The 17,577-nt window shown below is 33.4% G+C and overlaps 1 protein-coding gene across 1 annotated transcript in view; it reads right to left on the bottom strand.

The window, feature by feature from the left end:
• Nucleotides 1-1,524: 1,524 nt before the first annotated feature.
• PMP34 (Peroxisomal Membrane Protein 34) overlaps nucleotides 1,525-17,577 on the bottom strand; it is a 28,194-nt gene continuing 12,141 nt past the window's right edge. The window contains exons 3-9 of the mRNA XM_089244754.1: nucleotides 14,936-15,002; nucleotides 13,974-14,128; nucleotides 13,403-13,531; nucleotides 10,287-10,435; nucleotides 8,500-8,598; nucleotides 7,452-7,510; nucleotides 1,525-2,043 (exon numbers count right to left, since the gene is read on the bottom strand). Coding sequence (XP_089100880.1) covers nucleotides 1,914-2,043; nucleotides 7,452-7,510; nucleotides 8,500-8,598; nucleotides 10,287-10,435; nucleotides 13,403-13,531; nucleotides 13,974-14,128; nucleotides 14,936-15,002 — 788 coding nt within the window. The 3' untranslated portion in view covers nucleotides 1,525-1,913. The remainder of the gene's footprint in view (nucleotides 2,044-7,451; nucleotides 7,511-8,499; nucleotides 8,599-10,286; nucleotides 10,436-13,402; nucleotides 13,532-13,973; nucleotides 14,129-14,935; nucleotides 15,003-17,577) is intronic.

The raw sequence follows: 17,577 nt of genomic DNA, 5'->3' as shown, positions 1-17,577 counted from the left end.
CTCATGAATTAACCAATTCATGTACAAGCTTTTGGCAAGAAATTTGGATTATCTCTGTTTGACGAATCGGTGATAAATGGTAATTTTGTGCTAACCTAATCGCACATTAGAAAAATAAAGAAGGGGAAAAGAAAAATATGTATATAAAAAAAAAAAGTATAATAGATAAGGTGGATAAGAGAGTTCACAAGTTCTCTTTCGCTCTTGGATGTATAGTAGATACATTATATGTACGAAGAAAATCATTAACAGTAGCATAGAAAGAAAGAGCAACTTTCGTAGAGATAGGGTGAGATTGACCCATCTGTCAATTATAATTCCCCACGCTGTTGGTGTCTGTAGAAAAATTATATTGTGGAAAGTTTCTATTCACTTTGCTCATGGAATCATAGTTGAATTACATTCCAGAACTGGACTTGAAGTTGACTATGTGCGAGGGACACAGCAGCACCAGGCCGCAAAATATTAACACACTATGGACCAAAGGTTTTCTATCAGCCCCAGATTGTCCCTTCACAGTTTGTATAGCTTATAAATTTAGCTAAGAAGCCAACTTCATGAGGATCTTATTATTATCAAACCACTGTAACAATGAAGTAAGATTGTTTCCTTATGCAGTCCTATGTCGAGTCCACCTCGACATAGGACTGCAAAAGGCTAAAAGCTGTAAAAATAGATTAAAAATGCATTGACTACATAATCCATTGCAACTATCTAACAGTCTCAGCTATAAAATAAATAATAATAACTAGTAACTCCTAAATAACAATCATTTATGAAGGATACCTTCAACAAACAAACCTTAACCTAACAAACATGTCCCGGAAGTCTTTATCTAAACCCTTCTCAACGTAATGGAAATGATACTTCAATTAAAAAAAAAAAAGCATCCAAATACCGTGGTAATTTTACGGGGGGGGGGGGGTCGTAAAATTTGGACATGCTGTATATATGACATAAAAACTCGCATTTGCCTTATTATGCACCCATAAAATAAGTAACAAAATGAGTAACAAAATAACTGATCCCAGCCATGTGGTAATTTCAGTAACATAGAACTTAGTCTTTTTAGGCCTTTATTTCAAATGTCACAAGAAAGGGATGCTGAGGAAGCACTTGCATTGTCTCGCTGATAATTATGATAGTAAATAACACAAAGTGTTGCAGTTTTTTTGGGTTTTTTATGTGCCCGCGTCGAGTGAGAGGTTGAAAAAAATACATGCCCACTAAAAAGTTTTACATGTCTTGGGTACATTGGGCAATAGATTTGTCCAGCACTGCTAACTGCTGTATTAAGGAAATGTAGAGTCAATATTCAAACTCGTGAAGGACCCTACACTCAAGAGACTCTTCTTCATTGAATGACAGCTGCAAAAACCTAATCGGCTGATTATCAAATCCGCTCACAATGGTCGAGAAGTCAACAACTAGACCGGAAACTATAAAGATATTAATTAACAACCACAATTCATTTTTTCCCTATAAAACTGTAGATACGAATAAAAAGAAGAAAAAATACAACCATTACCAATAAATGATGTTATATTCAAGATCATTTGTTCAAATAAAATTTACATTTAGGTTGCAATCAAGACAAATCGACGCTTATAATATCCGTCTGTTGACAGATCTCATTGTTGTCTTCATGAGATACCGAGTTGTAATGCAAGTCCACAACTAGATACGTTAACAACGTATTTGAAAGCCAAAGAGACTCAATGTTTTGTAATGTCATGGATGATAACATAGTGACTTGAAAAGTATGATTCAAAGAAAAAATTTATAAAAAAATGTGTTTATAACATGAATAAATATCTAAATATCTATTTGTTACTGAAATTTGAATAAATATTGCCAAGCATATCGGCCCAGCTTCAAATAAAAGATGAGTGTAAATAAAACTGTAGAACTCATCATCCACTCCTAACTTTTGTTACAAATGAAACTATTTTTTCATAGCACAAAAACATAAATGCTGCAGTTAAAACTGTTTGGAGAAGTTTCGCTTCCAGGCCTTTGTAAAGTCCACCGAAGCCTTGATTTCTGTAGAATATAAAGTAAAAATCATAGTATAAGCACCAGTATTTGTACAATCATTCCAATGATTGAATGATTAAAATTATGTACTTAAAATATATAAACTATTTAAAATTATGTATTTCATCAAAATGCAAGCAGCAATGAAGGTGAAATACCAACTTCATAAAAGTGGTTTTCTCTCAAGAACATGATAAAGTTGAATCCCATTTTAACGAATACTGTTATAGCAAAAAAATTTTGTTTTAACAAAGACTTTTCTAATCTCCCAGATAAGTTTCCCATAGGAACAATGCAAAAACCTGGAATTCCTTTATAACGAAATTTCGTTATAACGAAGTGATTTCTCTAGCCTTTTTTTTTTTTTTCAAGCCAAGCACAACTCAGGTCTATCGCCATGGGCAATTTACTACCCAGTAAGTTGTGCCGGAAGTGTAAGTATGCGTACCTAACAGTCTGAGTGTGTATCTAGTGTCGTGCATGATTTTTCAGTGCTGTCATCTATATCTCAGAAGTGAAGTGAGTGAAGTGTAATGACTGAATATTTTTACTGTTTGTAGGAATGTTGCTCTCTGTGGCGAGACTTTTTAACGGGGAGATCTGCTCGCATTTGCGCCTCAAAGTTGGGAACCACAGAAAACCAACTTCAGCCGACCACCACTGTGGCGACGGTGGGGCTCGAACCTGGGTCCCTGCGATGCGAGTCCGTCACTATGACCACTCGAACACCACAGCAGCAATTTATCTAGTCTGTTGGAGTTCGACTGGGAGTTCGAATGGGATTCGACTGTATTATAATTTTTTAGCTTCTTTACATCTATTATTACCATTTCTTCTTTCCTTTGGCTCATTTAACAATTATGTTATCATACAAAACACAACTAACAATTAGACCATGACTAACTATTTAAAGCCAAATGCATGTTTTGACACACTGAATTTGAATCTAGCCCTGTCGAATCAGACGTCTGTGTTCTAAACCAGGGGTGGCTAACCGCTGGCCCCGCAGGCATAGAATTTGTTATATAGAAACAGTTAAGCATACTTTTTTTCCACTACCTTGGTGGGAAAGTTTGTTGTTCTTGTACAGTATATGGATTTGCAGGCATATTTGGTGTTTTGTACACTGCAATAAAACATTTCGAAGTTCATGCTCTCTCTAAATGGCACCTCAAAACTTTATTTTTTTTGGCGGAGCCTGATAATTACAATACAATACAACGCCACAACAGGTAAATTGCCCAACGAGGTGGCTGACTTAAGAACATCATGGATCCCCGAGCCATTTTTTGGAGGCCCTACCTACTACTACTACTACACCACACATGCACCCCCCCCCCTGGAACCCCCCAAAGAATCAGTACATGCGGGAATGTGCGTGTACGTATAGTGAAACCTGACGTGAAATTTTGTTGTTTCTCTGTAATGCTTGTTATGTGTAGTGCTGCCATCTGCCACCAGATTTTCTAACTATGAGTGAAGTGTAATGATTGAATGATTTATCGTTGTAGGACTGTTGCTCTCTGTGGCAAGACTTTTTAACGGGGAGATCCGCTCGCATTTGCGCCTTGAAGTTGGGAACCACAGAAAACCAACTTCAGCCGACCACCCAAAGTGCATAAATCTCTCATATTTAATGATGGGGTTGATATTGTGCATTGAACAAGAGTTACACACCTCGGTAAGATGATTATTTTTACTGAAAACATAAAAATATTAATTTCCAAATTTTGACATGGCAGGTTGGTGGCATTCCACGCTGCACCAAACTGGCACTTCTTCAAACCGAAAAACCAATATCCTAGTTAAAGAAATACTACACTAGGGCAGACTCTAGCATAGTATTGGTTAAAGAAGGTAGCTCTCACATAATACATGTGTTGCAATTCCGGTTTCGCATAATTTCAAGCTCTTTTCCAGGCAAACTTTAAAAATTCAAGGACATTCATATCATGGTTGATAAAAATCATGATTCCTTCAAAAAATTGGAATTGGATTTTCTTAATTTATATTCAACATCTACTCATTTTTAATTTTAAATTTGAAATGTCATTTACTAAAGATATATAGTTTTAAAACAATTATATAAGTTCTCATTTCAACTTGCAGGCAATATCAAGTTCTAAAAGTTTTGCTTTAAAGAAAAACATACACACATATTATGCAGTTTAATAGCAAATCACATTTGAGCAGAAATCATTTTATGTTTGAAACAGTATTGAAAATTTTCTTTAATAAAAGAATCAGAAAGCATCTAGTCATATATGTAAGGTGACCATATGACACATATTTCCCAGGACATTTCTGTATTTTCATGTAATTTTGGCCATCCAGACTTTTCCATAAAAATGTCCCGTTATTTCCCGTAAGAAAGCCAATTTGAATTTATATTTTTTACTGAAATTATTCAAATTATTTTCCCCAATCCTATAAATATGATTATAATAAATATGACTTTAAATATGAATATTCATCTCCTATATTTGTCATGTCAACGTTTTTCCCATAGAATTCATTTAAATCTATTTGTCAATGCAATGGTGCTCCAATAATTAGCATACCTTTTTAGCATACCTTACCTTTTTTGCTGGCATTATTTTTGGTGACAAGTAGCGATTTTCTCATATTTTATATCGAGGAACTATGGTCAGCATACATATATGCAACTGACGTTCATTCATTTAATAAATCAAAATATTTGAATCAATATCTTAAGAACAGTGTTTTGCTGCCAGATTTTAGGCAACATCTTTTTAAGCATAGAAATACCTCAGGCATGCATGACCATGTGTCCTGTTTTGAATATTATCTTGTAGCTCACCATTTTTGCTCTACTCATTTTCACCCTAGTGGAACAAAGTTTAAGGAAAAAGTCAAGAACTTATAAGCTTTTGAAAATTATTATTTTTTTCAAGGACTGTACGAACCCTGTGCCTATGGCATATATTTTCTGCCTTTTTATGTTTGTGGTACACTTGAGACAAAAGATCCAAATTTCTAATATCTCATGACATTCTAGAAAATTCTGTGACATTAGTTAGAACCTGTACTAATTGAAAAAAATGTATAATTTAATCAATGAATTATCTAATGTTATCTCTAGCCAGTGTTGTGTTTTTTCCAGAACAGTGGGAAAATGTGGAAAAAAACCAAGCAAAAAATGACAAAAATGAAAAAAAAAAAAAAAAAACCCAGCAAAAATAGAAAAAAATTAAATGTATATATATTGCATTATAGATGTTATGTAATTATAAATTGTTTGAATACAATGTTGATTGATGCAGTTTTTACCATTTTGTTTCATAATTTTATTAATTTTAGTGAAGCGATATACAACCTCTGAAAATAAAGTTCTGTGAATAGTCCAGTAATATTAACGTAGATGAAATGTTAACGAAAGTTACCTTACTGTCCTTCGAAATAGTCATCTCCCATTACTATGCACTGCTGAGATCTCCTACACATGTCCTTTGCAAGAAGTCTTCTTTTGGGATGGAGTTCAAAAGCCTCGTCACGTTTCGTTGGATGTCAGGAATATGGTCAAATCTCTTTCCCTTCAAAGCGAGTTTGAGTCGTGGGAATAGGAAGAAGTCTGGAAAATTGAGATCTGGCGAGTATGGTGGATGTTCAATTTGCACCATCCCCTTTTTTGCTAGGAACTGTTTGACGATATCGGCTGTGTGAGGGCGAGCATTGTCATGAACAAGAAACCATGAATCTTGTTGTGTGTACTGAGGTCGCACCCTGCGTAGACGTTTCATGAAATGGTCAAAATTTCAATGTACCTTGCAGCATTCATTGTCGTTCCCTCAGGTAGAAATTCCTTGTGGATTTTCCAGTTAAGAACCAACGCACTAAACAAGCACTTTGTAAAACAAGTCTTTCACGGAACACAAACGACGCTCAACTGAACAACGGTGGCGGCAGATGGTCAACACCTGCCGCTACGCATGTGCAGCGTTTTGCTTTGCCAGTGTTGCCAGATCGGCCGTTCTGATTCATTCACCCAACTTTATTGTCAAAGGTTGTATATATGTATGCAATATTGCTTGCAGAAGCTTTTCATGTAAGTGGTGTTCATCTTGAGCGAAACTGTTTAAGCACTTTTTTATAATGAGTTAATTTTCTTTAACTACAACAAAAAATACTACATGCCAAAAAAAACTTTGCTTTTCATTCACAGTTGTCCTTTTGTGCGCAAAATATTCATATTTTATTGGCAACATAACATTTCTTATATCACGTGGTGAATTTAAATTTTGGTTGTTGCGATTATCAATTTGAGCAGTAGGGAAAAGATTATAATCTTGCAAAAAAATCCAGAATACAAGGTTTAAAAATTATGTTTCTCTATGTGCTTTCATCCTGGCTGTAGTAGCTTTGTTACCTTGTATATTGATAAATTTCTTACATTTTGCCACCTATTTTTACAATCCTGGGAAACAGTACTTATATTACCTGATGTTAAGATAGCAAGCTATATATTCTTTGTTAATTTAAAAGATTACTTAATGAAAAAAATTCAAAAAAGTCTTAACGAAAAGTTGGAAATTAAAATACTGCAAGCCTTAGTCAATGATAGTGATCTTTACTTTAGAATGCAACAAGCACTGACAACAACATTTCACTGACCCGTATAAAAACTAACGAAATGAGCAAAAATTTTCTATACTCTGTGTGTGTGTGTGACTTCTGTAATACAACTACAAGATTTAGTCTTCTTTCTATATTCCCATATATTAGTGGTTTTTAAAAGATTTTCTGCAAGATATAAACAGTTGTGGCATAGAGACTGGGTTTTTATTTCCCTCTGTGTTTGAGCAAGGGGGTGGGTACACGGGTAAATGCTAGACAGAAAACACTGCTATGTATTCATTGTACTACCATGTTATCACTCATATTGATTGATTTCATTACGAAAAGAGGTGTTTTATTAAGAACTTGTTTACGAGCAACCTGCTTGGCAGAAATGGTTTTTATTCATATTTATCTCCAATCCTTTTGTCTAATTGTAAGGAAAATAGCTGATTCCAAAAAAACTAGTTTTAAATGTTTCAACCTTTGTAAAAGTTAAGATTCCCCAAATTTGTTTCATAAAAGCTGAAATTAATTTTTTTTTTTTGCCACTGGCAAAAATATAGCAAAAGCTATTTTTGCCAAGATGGTTTTTTTTCACTATGGCAAAAACTCTTTCCAATCCTGTCTCCAGCTGATCACACAGTATTCCAAAAATCAGCAGTATACTGGGATTGAGAATCACTTTGGTTCCTTGAAGGACAAATACCAAATTGATAATGGGCGCACTTGAAATTTTTTAAAAATTAATTCTATTAGGGAATGCGTTTTTTTTGAGTGTGTGTGTTCGTAAAATCTTGAATACATAAATTATTCGAGTCAATAACAAAAATAGTCACCTTATGATGTACATGAAGACTTCTATAATATTCTTATTTTTCAGTTTGTCTGAACCATACTAAAAAAAATAATAAATTTTCTTCCATAAAATATAATTGAAGGTTCACACTGTTAAATAACACCACAATCACAAATTCTCTAAGTCTAAATTGATATAAAAAATCTGACTACACTCAATAAAGTTGAAAACTATAATAGAGTACAATCCTAATTTAACAATTTTTTGTTGCAGTATCTGTATATGTATTTGTGATTATCTCTCAACTTCAATTCAACCAATAAAACTGTCAGACACATCTAATTCATTAAATCAGGGGTTGTGATGTATAAGAGCGATAACCAAATCAATCAATTCAACTCTAACATCAATTAACTATAATGGTGGTTTGGCACAGCCGGATTTTACAGACCAGTGTTTCATGAATAGAGTTACTCATTTATTCAGGGGAAAAAGCAGTGGGAATATTTTTTCCCCAAAGACGGGAAGGCTTTAGGGCAGATAAGAGTTTTGGGAAAGTCTGTCACACATCCTTGTGCCATAAAAACAGAACAGAATATATTAAAACAATTTTGGTTTAAATTAAGTGAAAATTTTGGCAATATTTTGACTCACTAATAACCACTAAAGATTACCAGAAGCTTCATAATTACAATTTAATTTAACTCAAATACAACAATATAATTTGATCACAAATTACTGATTAGTCTGAAAAAAAATTCCAGTACCCAAAAAATAATCTAAGACCAGAAAACCAACTAGTCTTGCAAAACCAAAATTACTATAAAGTATTTTGTTTATGTAAGCTCAAATTTTCACTACAGTTTAGTTTCAATTCTTAAACCCGAAATTTCATTGATTCAGACCTAAAATATAATCACATTTATGACATCTTAGATTAGCTTTTGCTTCTTTTTTTGTTGAGTAAATATGTTTTTTTATATAAGAGAACCTGTTCATTGGTCCTGCTCTAATTTTTAATAAAATGAGATCAAATTTTGAATGAAAAATTTGAAAATCATGGAAACAAATTTTGGCTAATAACTTACCCGTAACTTTGTCTGTGCCAACTGTAGAGGATAAGTGAGAAACGTTGCTATACTTTTAGCTATAGCCCCCAAGAGGAAAATTGTAGCAGCATTCAGTTCCTAGAGAATGGAAAAATGATTTTATTCATATTATTAAACAATAATTTGAACATTGAAACATCTTTAGAAACAAATAATGTGATTCTTCTCTTTACTAAGACTATTTTAATAACACAACAATTAAATTTTAAATTGAAGATCAATTTTTACTGATGTCCACATTATATTACGTTGAAAAAAAAAATTGAGCAGTCAAACCCCTTCAACAGCCATTATTCAAACTTAGCACAGAAATATCAATATATTCTTCCACAGATTCAAACACTGAAACTAGTTTTCATTTCAATACATATGGTAATTTTGTCTATTCTTACAATGAATAAGAATTTTAATTAGCATAAAATTGCAATAATCAAACATAGCTGAAGATGTAAATTTTTAGATGATTCCTTGCATGACCTTGAATCATCACTCAACCTTGATACAACAATATTCTGCAGACCAAGAAAAAATATTGTTGTAGAGGGGTTATTGTTATATCGAAAGGTAGTATTACCATCAGACGCCACCATTTTTATAATGTGTATTTATTTGCAGAAAATATTCTAATTGATTAGTTGAATAAAATTCAGTTAGTTGTTTCACCTTGTCAAGCAGTTTTCTACACAACACTACAGTGCAGTGCATTACACAGCAACTTCATTAACACTTCACAGGGTAGACAGTACAATACTGGTGTGTGTGTGGTGTTATCATTAAACACCCTCAAAAGCACAAACATTGGCGATGAAATCAAAAATGTATTGAACGTGATTTTGAGAGAAATATGAAAAACATTGATATACAAGGATTTATCCTAGTAAAGGATAGCGTTGTATTAAGAGTAGGTTAGACTAAAGGCAATTGCAGACAAGATTTGAAAAAATATCATTGCAGAGGAATTTATCACTATATTGAGTATCATTGTAGTGAGGTTTCACTGTATTTGCTTAATCATGTAAATTACAAACCATCTTTGAGTAAATGTTCTTAAAATTTAAATAAAAAAGATTTGGCTCTTTCAAAGTAACGAATAACAGCAAAAGTTTACGTTTGTTTTTACAAACTCACACAAATGAACATTTAACATTCCGATGGCGGTGCCTCTGGTGCAACACTAATAGCGGCATGGTACCTGTGAGATACGTGATAAATAATCTATCGTGTAATCACAAAAATACATATCATATTTGAGAAAAAGTGATAGAATAAATTAGATATATTAATATACAACTTTGCCAACTATTAATATAAAACTGGTGGAAGTTCCAACAACCCTATACTCGTAAATTTTATATATAAATTTTATAAATAATATATATAAATTATATATATCATTATTTATATATATATTAAATAATATATACTCAAATAATATAAATTTTCTAAAAATATTAAAAAAAGAAAGATTCTCAATGACATTTACAGAAATGACAGACAGTTTAGGACCAGAGGAAAAGCAACTACTGCGACAAAATAAAACAAAATCCTGTTATAAGAAATGATTTAAAATTAAAAATTCCAGAAGAATGTTGAGTCCCCCATCGTTTTCAAGGGAAAAATTCTGATAGGGGATTCTCCAAATCTAATTTTATGATTTCTTGATCACTCTTAACGTGTTTCTTTCCCCCAAATACGTCATATATGGTTATTTCAATGCAGCGGATTAACAATCATTTATTTATATATTTTCTATGTGTGTGCCTTACCTTTGTTTTCAAAAACTTCATGACTTCTGCCTTAAGTGTTTCGTACATAGTAAATTGAATGGCTGGATTACAAACAAGCATTATAGATGGAACTAGACTACTCCACAGAGCTCTCAATCCCTCAGCTGTATGGATTTTACACATGGCATCTGAAAAAAAATTAAAACACCTCAATCTGTAATTTTATGCATTGTGGCATAATGCATGATATTACCCATGATGTTCAGTAATTGTATAGAAACAAATTATACTAATCACCCCACTAAAAGGAAATATATCATTTAAAGAAACATGGGTAGCAGCTTCATGTACATATGCAATAGAATTTGCGAGAAACTGACAGGAGAGTACAAAAAAAAGAATATTGAAATTGAGTATTTTACAAACGTTAAGTACTCAAAGGAAAAATACTTCTGCAATTGCAAAAAAATTTTTGATTAAAAGAAAAAACTTGAGATAATATATTTTATCATATACTCAAAATCATTGGGCTTTTTACTTTTACTGTGATTGTATGTTTTTTCCCCTGCACAGTGTGAACCATAATTGAACACAGAAATAAATATCAGGACAGATGGTTTTTCAGATTTCTTTCACTTTTTTCAATTTGTTTTCGATTACTTGTTTTTTTTCTATTATTGTAAAACAGGTACGGCAAGGGGAATGGTTTTGGCTGAATATCAATTGTCTTAAAATTCATCACAATTATAAATAAAATTGGTGTTTTTAATTGAAAATGAAATTATTGGTAATTTTAAATGATATGGAATTTTAATTATGCAATTTATTACTTAAATAAATATTATAATTGTAAGATTTTTTTTTATTGCCATGATACCAAAAATTAAATTTAATGATGATATATTGTATTTTAATAGTGCTTAGAAAATAAATTTTTTCACCACTTGTCACAATTTTACATCTAATCAAGAAAATGCCAATGACTATTTACTCTCAACTAGTCATTACTAGTTGAGAGTAAATAGTCATTGGCATTTTCTTGATTAGAAAAAATAATATAAAAAAAATTATGACTAATTTTATTATTTTTTATTCTTTAGATGTTCTTTGCCTCTTTCAGTAGATCAATATGCATCTTGTCCAGGTACATCCTTCAGTTAATCTTGTGTATTGTGTAATTCATGCTCACTTCCACCTTATTGCAGTAGGATTCCATTTTCAGTTTCATATTTTTCACACAATATGATTATATTTTGCTAGCTGTTATCCCACGGCTTCGCTCGTGTGCATTTGGTAATCTGAAAATTGCTTGATGATGATTCCTTCCAATAGCATTTGAATACTTCATAACCCCCTTGGGTGTTGCATTTCCAGAAATCCCATTTTGGCGAGTCTCTATATTATAAAATATAATACTGAGTGAATTTCATATTTATGGGTTCCAGTGGTTTAGGCTCGGTGATGATTGTTCCATATAACTTTTGAACTCACCCCCCCCCCCCCAAGCCCTCTTTGCAGTATGAATTTTGAAAAATCCCTTGTTAGTGAGTTTTCACATTACAAAATAAAACTACTGACCAAATTTCATATTTACAGCTTCAGCAATGATTGTCTCATATAACCTTTGAGTCCCCCTCATGACCACTTCAGGGGCCAAATTTCGAAAAAAAAAACCCCTCTTAGTCTTGAAATAAAACTGCTGGTCAAATTTCATAAATATAGCTTCAGCCGTGTTGGCTCAGCGATGATGAATCAGTCAGTCAATTATACATTTATATAAAAATTAATATACAAATATACAAACAGGATATACACCACACAATAAAATATAGTTAGTAAATTTTTCATTTAATGCAAAAAATTCCAATTAATACAACTTTTTTAAAATTTGTTTGTTGTGCTTAGATTTACACAGATATTCGGCCAAATGACTAAGCATTATTTAGCTGGGCCAAATACCTAATAACAGCCAAATTTTCATACCATCTCTAGTCTCAAACCAGACCAATATTTCATACCCCTTCCCTTTTTTTCCATGGTACAATTTAGAGATAGAAACTTGAAAATCTTTATTTCTTTTGCTGTTAAAATAACGTTTTTCTTTCCCAGACTTTTTTTTACATTTCTCTACCTGAGACAAACAAACAGCATTCACTCATGACAAGTAGCTGTGACTCCTCTACCACCTCCAGAGGGTATCACAATTTGTGACCATTGTCTATCTCATCCCCCACTCCTTTCATTTTTTTTAAACGTTATCGTGAATATGCTTCATATTCCATCTACGATCAAATCTTGATAAATCAAATATGCAGTGGCCAGCAAAAAACTTTAAGTTATTGTTAGTGTGACTTTTTTTGAAATTTTGATTTTGGAGCAGTAAAAAATTTTTTTTATACATAACAGTGTCATTTATGAATATTGTATCAGTAAAAAAAATGTAAAACTATTGAATGTGAAGAAATTGGCAAAAAGAAATTATTCTATTGCCTAATTACTTGGAATTCAAAAGAAAAAATACATGGACGTTCATATTATAAGATATAGATCTGACGTATGAATAATATTTGTATAAGATAAGCTTAATTCTTTCAAAATTTTCATTTGTGCAGTCTCTTCAGGTATTGTTCTTTATATAGTTATTTTGTACAATTTCAGTGAAGACATAACATATAAATTGTGGGAAACATAAATAAATAAATATATTGGGGAGATAAATTGCCCCATCACAAAAACAATGCAACTCTAATAGGTAGTTCCATTAGCTTTTTTACAACAGACAGCAAGATCTTTTTCCAACAACACAACTTTTGTAAAAATCGGTGACTGACCTTTCGTGCACTTCCATAGTGAGAGAGAAAATGCATACATTCAGCATGGTAAATAAATTTTTTTCTTCGCGATAGAGAAGCTTTACTTTATTTTGTTTCGTTCGTGAAATAAATAGATATATTTTCTCACATCAGAATTTGCCTGTACATTTTGCTACCCTAAATTCTATCAAACTAAGAGCTTTGATGAGTAAAACACTATACAGAAGGCACATGCACTTTCAACTGTTACCCTTCTTGAAGTCTCATAAATATACTGATTTAGTATAATGTTTTGCCCCATTGTACATATTTATTATTAGCATCACCTGAGTTTGAACATACCTATGAGACCATTATACCTAGGATATTTCTTAAGTTCAGCATCATCTTTTGTCGACAGCTTAGCACCTTGCATTTTGATGCGTGAGTTTGCAACCCACAATGGAGTTGTGACTAGAACATTGATCACACCTGAAACATATAAAAATATATAAATAAATATATATAACATAGATTTAAAAAAATATATGCGTGCATCATGTTTTAATATTTAGATGGACTTACATAAATCAATGGGGGAATGATAAGGCCACTAAATGTGTTTAGGAAAATCATCGACAAAACAGTACACCTTAGCTAATGAATCTGCTGACACATCTTTAAGTTGATATTACTGTCAGGGAAATTTGGCAATGCATGATTAATCTCAAGAGAAAGAAAAAATGGTTGCCGGAAAAGAATATTTTGATTTTAAAAAAACCCCATAAGTGGCACTTTTCCACAATTTAAATGGTAGACGTTAAATTTCTCACTTACAAAAGAATTCAATTTTTGCAATAATATCTAGTTTTCAAAGTTCAAAATTTAGATAAAAGCAATCATACTCCAAATATCAAGATTGAGAGATTCATACCGGCAATAGACGACATCAACAGATCTCTTGCGGCTCTGCCTCCTCGATTTTTTGACCTAACCAGAGACCTCAGAGCATGAAAAGAATAGAAGTATACAAAATTTGAGCAACACAAACTTCCAAGTACAGGTTGAAGGCCTCTGTAAAGACTGTGGCTGAAATTTACGAGAAGGGGGTACAAGTCAAGACTTTATTTTGATAAAGATAAAAATCTTGTCAAAACAAAGTTTTCAAATGGTAAATTCATATATGATACCAAAAGTTTAGAATTCTTAATAAAACATAATTTTACAGTCTACTTGTAACATCAGAAATGTGTAAAAGATTATTAGCATCTTTTACACTTAAAAAAATGTGTATCGAAAAAGTTGAGAAACAACAAAATATTTTTTCTAACTAATGTAAAGTTCTCTCCATTATTCAATTAATCATCAAAAAGGATTTTCTTTGAGTGTGTAGGTTGCAAAATTAATTAAAATTAGATTTTTTCATCAATTTAATTAATTTAAATGAAAGACAAATGGATATTCATGAAGCAAGTAAAAGGGAATTCAAATAATACAACAAACCCTTCAAGTCGGTTCAGAAATTTAAATGTCAAGGCCCTATTTGAGGTATTTTAATTTTTTTAAAGAAATCAAACTTTGTGCAGCTCTGCTGAAAATAATTTGTTTCTTTTTCAATTTTAATTCTAAAATTGCAAAAAAAAGTTATGTTATGGTAAAATGTACTTTCCATGCAATAAAAATTTTACTGTGATTATTTTAAAAAATAACCAGGCAGTAAAAAACTTCACTGCCTGTGATATGCCACATACTGAGATCCATGCAGAGGGGTAAAATGAAATTTCACCGAATGATGAAAAAGTAAGGTGGTGCAAGAATTATAGAGCGTAATTATTGACTCTGGTTATGTGTGTGATTTGGAACTTATTTTTCCTCTGTTTTTGTATATATACTTACACGCCTTCTGTTTCACTCAAGTCTTTCATCACCGCAAATGTATTTTTTGCTGCTCTGTTATCCTCCACTGAAAAGAAAGGTATCTGATTGAATTATGACAGAAATATTTTGGTAAATATTTAATTACTTGGATTGAATAAATTCTGGTTTTCATTTTAATCTTAGTTTACAAGAAAGATCTATGTAAAAAAACATTAATTATAATTATGAAGGGAGAAAATAGAATCAATTTTGATATTTAGTAGTTTCTTATTGCACTACTACTGAACCACACATGCACCTCGTCCATATTCCTCTGCGGAACTATTCCTCTAACGAATCGGTACGTGTTAGAATGTGCGTGTGTGTGTTGTAAACCTAACGTAGTTTGTTTCTGTGTAATGCTGCCATCTGATATAAATTTTTTTAAACTATGAGCGAAGTGTAATGATTGAAGATTTTACCGCTCTGTAGGCCTGTTGCTCTCTGTGGTGAGACTTTCTGATGGGGAGATCAGCTCACATTATACTGCATCTCATTACAATGTGCATTATAACATATTCCCCTTCATTAGCCAGCATGCCACAGAAATAGCAAGGGAGACCAACATGCCAGCAAATTTGAATCACAGATTCTGGAAAATTCCCCAATATATTTATTATAAAAATCCATTGAATATGATGAATGCATACTGTGATCCTCATTCAACCTTGCTTTTCCTGGCAGAATGGACCAGACAACAATATTCAAAATATGGTGTCCCCAAAGTTTGGCGGCATGCTGGCAAATGCAGGGAAATATGGTATTCAGACATTTTTTTTTACTTTACTTTAAAAAAAAGCAGCATTTTAAATTGATTAAAACTAAATTTTAACATATTTTTTTCTGATATTTTAACATTTTTATTCCCTTGGGGGGTGGGAAGAACAGGGAAAGGGTCTCCCTATGTGTAGAACCACTATTTGTAGAAACAATTTGTATTGTTTTGTTTTACATCATACATACTCAAGCAGCAAAGCAAAGAAGAGAAAGAGGCCACTCGAGTTGGGGGATTGATTTTCATTATCTGCTAATTGGTCCATTTCGCTTTCCCCCCCCCTCTTTTGCAAAGGGATCAACATCACACACCTACCCCCCATTTCAGGAACCCTCCAGTATAATTTGACGTTACAAAGGCGCTTAACTGAGAGGATTGTTTTTAATCGCGCTCTGGATCTCGTATTTTAGAATTGGAGGTTTTAGGTATGTTCGGTTAAAGATTTGTTTGAACTGTTTAATTGCCATTGTGCACCTGGAAGTCCGGTACGTTCCGGTGAAAACCGCGTGAGAATCGAACTATTATTTGTTAAGATATGGCAGTCGTACTTCATGCTAGCACATTCGCTATGTTGATCCTCCTGTATTACTAGGTATTCGGCTTGGCAGGGTTACAAGAATATCAGATACATACGATCAATATGAAATTTGACCAACTGCGACAACACATAAGACGAGCTAATCCGACTATGTTGGATAACATTAATGATGCTCCCGGAACACCCAGCTCTCAGTTGGTGGCAGCTCTTGATCTTCCCGGCATACCCGACACATTTCCACTTGTAAAACGAAGTCGTCACCGATCCATGAAATCTGCGTTACCGTTACTTAAGATGGTTTTAGAAAGGAATCTTCGAAGGAAGGTTGCCACCCCATCTGATGATGCTATGTTGGATTCGAGCCCACAGGGTATAATAAGCACTCTACCACATCCAGTAATTATCAAAGCACAGGACAATGATAACGTTAAGGACGATCCTGATGCTATGGGGTCATACACGTACGACGCTGCTATGAGTATTTGGAACTTTCTAACAGCCCCGCGAAAGAACTCAGGAAAATCCCGACATCGAATCCCGGTCAGTGAGCATAACTGCTTGGAAAGACAACTCAAAAATGTCATTGATTCTGTGAAAACCATATGGCAGTCTATACGAGTGACAAAGAGGGGAAAGATTCGACTGCCTGTTCGTGACCAAGACAGTGTGGAACGCTTGTTGGTTGAACTCGTCAAAGATATAGTAAACCAGCCGGATGCTAGGCCACAAACATTGACGACCAGCAGTAAATCTCGACTGGACAAGGCAGCTAGTCCGAATTTGAGGCAAAAACGGATTCCTACTACTGGTAATGTTGAAAAGAATCAGGCTACTCTGCAGCAACCTCCGATGGACCTCCGTATGATAGATCAGGGTACACAGACATTGCCGACAGAACTAACACCCAGTGCTGACACGGAAACTCAAACGACTTCGAATCAGAAGGATTTCTTGGACACTGGAACCCAATATGAACGGCATATCATACAAAAGGGTGTGCAAATTGACTTTACAGATCCACACTCCACACTTTCCCCATCGACTAACAAGGCGAGACGACGAAAAGAAGTGAGAAGATCACTACAGGATGCTAAGCGACTCTACCCAGTGGTGCTTCTTGGGAAACAGGCAAGACTCTCACTCCCCGCTGTAATATCACGGGACATTTCCAACACAAACTTTGAAATGGAGGACAGCCAGCCTAGCGTGTTTGAAAGTAATACTAATGAGACTAGTAGAGAAGAGTCTAACAGGGATAGAGAGCCTCAGAGCCCCCCAGCTGTGCCAACCATTATCACAACTCATATG

The sequence above is a fragment of the Pholcus phalangioides genome, unplaced genomic scaffold, assembly GCF_987345545.1.
Source record: "Pholcus phalangioides strain wild (caught in Gottingen) unplaced genomic scaffold, Ppha-v1.0 ptg000015l_1, whole genome shotgun sequence".
NCBI lineage: Eukaryota > Metazoa > Arthropoda > Arachnida > Araneae > Pholcidae > Pholcus > Pholcus phalangioides.
Note: the sequence above shows the minus strand (reverse complement) of the source record. Positions and strands in the feature narration are given on the sequence as shown.